This window comes from Acipenser ruthenus, unplaced genomic scaffold (assembly GCF_902713425.1).
Source record: "Acipenser ruthenus unplaced genomic scaffold, fAciRut3.2 maternal haplotype, whole genome shotgun sequence".
Taxonomy (NCBI): Eukaryota; Metazoa; Chordata; class Actinopteri; order Acipenseriformes; family Acipenseridae; genus Acipenser; species Acipenser ruthenus.
This window is the reverse complement of record NW_026707998.1, coordinates 5,001-10,941: the sequence shown is the minus strand read 5'-3', so window position 1 is coordinate 10,941 and position 5,941 is coordinate 5,001. Positions and strand designations below refer to the sequence as shown.

The window sequence follows — 5,941 nt, the reverse complement described above, 5'->3', positions numbered from 1 at the left end:
ACGCAGGTTCGAGTTTACACACACAAGAGATGGGAATAAGACTCCTATTGCACAGCAGTGTCACCCAGTCCAGGTTTTACTACCAGCTTGATCAGCCCCCATTGTGTCTAGGTAACAAGCTCAGGAATGTTTCTGAAAACATCTTCCAGAACACAGTCAATGTGTTCACTCACTAATGCACACAGGCAAGCATTGTAAAGCACAGAGAGGTCTGGTAAAGCATAGGGAAGCATTGTAAAGCACAGAGAGGTGTGGTAAAGCATAGGGAAGCATTGTAAAGCACAGAGAGGTCTGGTAAAGCATAGGGAAGCATTGTAAAGCACAGAGAGGTCTGGTAAAGCATAGGGAAGCATTGTAAAGCACAGAGAGGTCTGGTAAAGCATAGGGAAGCATTGTAAAGCACAGAGAGGTCTGGTAAAGCATAGGGAAGCATTGTAAAGCACAGAGAGGTCTGGTAAAGCATAGGGAAGCATTGTAAAGCACAGAGAGGTCTGGTAAAGCATAGGGAAGCATTGTAAAGCACAGAGAGGTCTGGTAAAGCATAGGGAAGCATTGTAAAGCACAGAGAGGTATGGTAAAGCATTGTAAAGCACAGAGAGGTCTGGTAAAGCATAGGGAAGCATTGTAAAGCACAGAGAGGTCTGGTAAAGCATAGGAAGCATTGTAAAGCACAGAGAGGTATGGTAAAGCATTGTAAAGCACAGAGAGGTATGGTAAAGCATACCTTTTTATTAAAAACTCTTTGTGATTCATTCCATTCCAAAATTGTAACTTTTCATAATTCCTTAACTTTATTATTATTAGTTTATTTAGCAGAAGCCTGCTTTATCCAAGGCGACTTACAGAGACTAGGGTGTGTGAACTATGCATCAGCTGCAGAGTCACTTACAAACTACGTCTCACCCGAAAGACGGAGCACAAGGAGGTTAAGTGACTTGCTCAGGGTCACACAATGAGTCAGTGGCTGAGGTGGGATTTGAACTGGGGACCTCCTGGTTTACAAGCCCTTTTCTTTAACCACTGGACCCCACAGCCGCCTTAACTAAACCATATGAGTCCATAATAACAAAAAACAAACGAACAAAAAACCCCACAGCGTCCCGTAGCGCGGCTGCGCAACATCGTCACATGTCCTGTGTTTGTTAGTTTATCCACTGCACGCCTTACCTTTACTAGAATACCCTTAATCTTCATCATCATCATCATCATCATCATAACACAGTCTGAAACTGTCGCTCCGGATACGATAAGAACGCTAGAGAACAGCCCGCAGAGACGCCGGTCCGGCGGATTCCTCAGGTAACGACGCGTTCTCATCACGTACAGGTGAACCGGCAGCGGCCGGAGAGAACTTCTACAGCGCACGGGCGACACCTTGTGGTAGCATTGTGTATGATCGGCATTTATTTGTACTATTAACTTGAAGGCGCTGTGTAGCAGGTGCATGCAGGTGCATCGCTTCACGCTTCTTCTCAGTTTATTATTATTATTATTATTATTATTATTATTAGTAGTAGTAGTAGTAGTAGTATTTGTTGTATTCTAGGGTGTTTGTAGTCATTCCGTTATTATTGCAATTGAATAATATAACAGTTTTAATAAAATAACAGTTTGTATTTGTGTTTGTTCATAAATCTGTGTCAAGCTTCTTTGACTGTGAGTTCAGTAGCTGTTCTTCGGGTCCAGCTGCCTGCCATAGACGTGTGTAACACAGGCCAGATCAGACAGACAGACAGACAGACAGACACAGAGACAGGCAAAGAGACAGACAGACATACAGACAGAGAGACAGACAGAGAGACACAGACAGACAGACAGACAGACAGAGAGATAGACAGACAGAGAGATAGATAGACAGACACACACACACGCAGACAGAGCGACACAGAGACAAACAGACAGACAGAGAGACAGACAGACACACAGAGACAGACAGAGACACAGACAGACAGACACACAGAGACAGAGACAGACAGACACACACACAGAGCGACAGACAAACAGACACACAGAGAGACAGACAGAGACACAGACAGGCAGAGACAGAGAGAGACAGACAGACAGAGAGACAGACAGATACACACAGAGCGATAGACAGCAAGACAGAGAGACACACAGACAGACAGTGAGACAGACACACAGATCGACAGAGAGACAGCAAGACAGACAGACAGAGAGACACACAGAGAGAGAAAGACAGACAGACACACAGAGAGACAGAGACAGTGAGACAGACATGAGGGCTCAAAACAACACAAGGCTCCACATTTTTTTTTTTAAACGAGAACCTCCAAAGAAATACAAACGCAGCTTTTAAAAAAAAAAAAATCTATTTCAAAATGAACAAACAGGAGTGTCGATGGTATTGCAATGTAATCTGGTCTCCAAAACTTCAGTGAAGCACAGTCCCTGTAAACTCTGAGACACAACAGAGTTAAATAAGAATTATATTAATAATATCAAAAATAATAATAATTAAAAAAAATACACAACAGACAAATACATTCAGCAGACAGTGCCCCCTAGTGCTGGGAGGTTACAGTACAGGCAGTTTCAATAACAATAACTTCTAATCTTTGAAGTTCCCTTATAAAGCTCACCCAAGTAAAACAGCACAGAGATTTTGCAACCCCCCCCCCCCCCCCTTTCACTGTGCTGTGCTTTTACTAGGGGGCACTTTTATAAGGGGAGACTAACGGAAGTGTGTCACTGCGGTGTACAATTCTGGAGGGAGGCCAGTATAAATGTGACCACTAGGGGAGCTGTGCAGCAGTAATTGCTTCCCCTTGAAACAGTGAGTTTCAGTCATTTATCCCAAACTATCAACGCCTTCAGGTAGACACTCAATCAAGTAGCTGTTGAAGTGGTCTTCCTCTGATGAATGCGTTTGATTCTGGTCCTGGTCCGGTTCTGCCCCGGTCCTGGTTCTGTCTCCTCACAGCTGCTCCCTGCTCCTCCGCGGCACAATGATCCTCCGGTAGGTTCTCCTCTCGGAGATGTTCCTCTTCACCCTCACCACCGGAGTCTCGCTGTCCTGGTTGAGGGAGGGGCTGGAGTGAGATTTGGTGAGGGTGCCTGCGTCGCCCTCCAGCCCCTCGCACACCAGCGCCTCGAAGCGGGCCAGGTCGTCAGAACCGAGCCGGAGCCGGGCCTGCAGGAGCTTCACATAGGAGTCGTAGCGCATTGTCTGAGAGGGAGAGAGAGGGAGAGAGGGAGAGGGAGAGAGGGAGAGAGGGAGAGAGGGAGAGAGGGAGAGGGAGAGGGAGAGAGGGAGAGGGGATTAAACAGTGCATCTTTCATTCGCTTGTAGTGTTGCTCCCTCTGTTTCTCCCCCTCTCCTTCAGTCTGTACTCCTCCCATTCACTCTCTCTTCATCCCTCTCTCCCTCTCTCCCCTGTCCCCCTCTCTCCTCATCTCTCTCCTCCCCTATCCCCTCTCCTGTATCCTCTCCCCTCTCCCCTCCCCCTCTCCCCTCTCACCTCGTGTTGCAGGTACTCCTCTCTCAGCCTGTACTCTTCCTGCTCCCTCGCTCTCCCCCTCGCTCTCCCCCTCCCTCTCCCCTCCTCTCTCCCCTCTCACCTCGTGTTGCAGGTACTCCTCTCTCAGCCTGTACTCTTCCTGCTCCCTCGCTCTCCCCCTCGCTCTCCCCCCTCCCTCTCCCCTCCACTCTCCCCTCTCACCTCGTGTTGCAGGTACTCCTCTCTCAGCCTGTACTCTTCCTGCTCCCTCGCTCTCCCCCCTCCCTCTCCCCTCCTCTCTCCCCCTCACCTCGTGTTGCAGGTACTCCTCTCTCAGCCTGTACTCTTCCTGCTCCCTCGCTCTCCCCCTCGCTCTCCCCCTCCCTCTCCCCTCCTCTCTCCCCTCTCACCTCGTGTTGCAGGTACTCCTCTCTCAGCCTGTACTCTTCCTGCTCCCTCGCTCTCCCCCCTCGCTCTCCCCCCTCCCTCTCCCCTCCACTCTCCCCTCTCACCTCGTGTTGCAGGTACTCCTCTCTCAGCCTGTACTCTTCCTGCTCCCTCGCTCTCCCCCTCCCTCTCCCCTCCCTCTCCCCTCTCACCTCGTGTTGCAGGTGCTCCTCTCTCAGCCTGTACTCTTCCTGCTCCCTCGCTCTCCCCCTCCCTCTCCCCTCCTCTCTCCCCTCTCACCTCGTGTTGCAGGTACTCCTCTCTCAGCCTGTACTCTTCCTGCTCCCTCGCTCTCCCCCCTCCCTCTCCCCTCCTCTCTCCCCTCTCACCTCGTGTTGCAGGTACTCCTCTCTCAGCCTGTACTCTTCCTGCTCCCTCGCTCTCCCCCTCCCTCTCCCCTCCTCTCTCCCCTCTCACCTCGTGTTGCAGGTACTCCTCTCTCAGCCTGTACTCTTCCTGCTCCCTCGCTCTCCCCCTCCCTCTCCCCTCCTCTCTCCCCTCTCACCTCGTGTTGCAGGTACTCCTCTCTCAGCCTGTACTCTTCCTGCTCCCTCGCTCTCCCCCTCCCTCTTTCCGGTTGGTTCTGTTGATGCTCCGCGAGGTCCTGAGAGAACGACTCCAGCCAGCGCTTGTGAGCCTCCAACTGGTCCTCCTGCGGAGAGAGAGAAAGAGAGGGAGAGAGAAAGAGAGAGAGAGAGAGAGAAGGAGAGAGGGAGGAATCAGTCCCCGGCACTTAAACCATCTCCTACATGGCATCCCTCTCCTCCAAAACTGACATTTACACCCAGGAGGCACTGAAACCAACACTAGGCTCTGCCCTGGCAGAAAACTACGCCCTCTACTGGAGAGAAGAGATTCAATATCAAAACAAACTCCACCTCAACAGAGAATTCACCCTGGCAGAGAACCTAACTATCATCAAGAACCACAAAAACAAACCCTGAGTAACCAAATACAGAACCAGTGACCACAAAGTGGCCATCGAAACGGGCAGCACAGAGACACAGTGGAGAGATTGAGTCCCACTTCACCCTCCACTGAGCGAGGCACAGAGAGCGATACTCCCTCGGGCTGGCACAGAGAATCGAGCTCCTACCCTCTAGCCCTCCCCCCCGGGGCACCTGAGCTCCCGGTCCCCACCCCCCACCCCCAGTACCTGGCAGTTGCTGGAGCAGGAGGCTGGCAGGATGGGCCTGACGAATCGACGCTGAGAACCAACAGCAGCGGGGAAGGGAGGAGAGGAGAAGAGAGCAGCGACCAGGTTAATACGACACACCCAGGAGAGCATCTCCTCTGAGCTCCTGAGAGAGAGAGAGAGAGAGAGGGTGAGAGGAGGAGAGGGGAGGAGAGGAGAAGAGAGCAGCGACCAGGTTAATACGACACACCCAGGAGAGCATCTCCTCTGAGCTCCTGAGAGAGAGAGAGAGAGAGAGGGTGAGAGGAGGAGAGGGGAGGAGAGGAGAAGAGAGCACCCACCAGGTTAATACGACACCCAGGAGAGCATCTCCTCTGAGCTCCTGAGAGAGAGAGAGAGAGAGAGAGAGAGAGAGAGAGAGAGAGAGAGAGGAGGAGAGGGGAGGAGAGGAGAAGAGAGCACCCACCAGGTTAATACGACACCCAGGAGAGCATCTCCTCTGAGCTCCTGAGAGAGAGAGAGAGAGAGAGAGAGAGAGAGAGGGTGAGAGGAGAAGAGAGGGGAGAGGGAAGAGGGGGAGAGGAGAGGAGAGGAGAAGAGAGCAGCAACCAGGTTAATACGACACACACAGGACAGCATCTCCTCTGAGCTTCTGAGAGAGAGAGAGAGGGTGAGAGAAGAGAAGAAGAGAGGGTGTGAGAGGAGAAGAGAAGAGAAGAGAAGAGAGGGGAGGAAAGGAGAAGAGAAGAGAAGAGAGGAGAGGGTATAGTTAGGGGAGGGGGGGATAGGGGAGGGTTAGGGGAGTGGAAGGGGTACAGGGTTGGTGGAGGGGGGATAGGGGAGGGTTAGGGGAGTGGAAGGGGTTCAGGGTTGGGGATAGGGGAGGGTTAGGGGAGGGGGA

At 51.7% G+C, this 5,941-nt stretch overlaps 1 protein-coding gene across 1 annotated transcript in view; it reads right to left on the bottom strand.

Moving 5' to 3' along the window:
- Positions 1–2,878: 2,878 nt before the first annotated feature.
- The window catches only part of LOC117970723 (PH and SEC7 domain-containing protein 4-like), a 7,888-nt gene continuing 4,825 nt past the window's right edge, over positions 2,879–5,941 (bottom strand). Inside the window, exons 8-10 of the mRNA XM_059019618.1 lie at positions 5,062–5,206; positions 4,411–4,557; positions 2,879–3,187 (exon numbers count right to left, since the gene is read on the bottom strand). Of these exons, the coding sequence (XP_058875601.1) occupies positions 2,936–3,187; positions 4,411–4,557; positions 5,062–5,206 (544 nt within the window). The 3' untranslated portion in view covers positions 2,879–2,935. The remainder of the gene's footprint in view (positions 3,188–4,410; positions 4,558–5,061; positions 5,207–5,941) is intronic.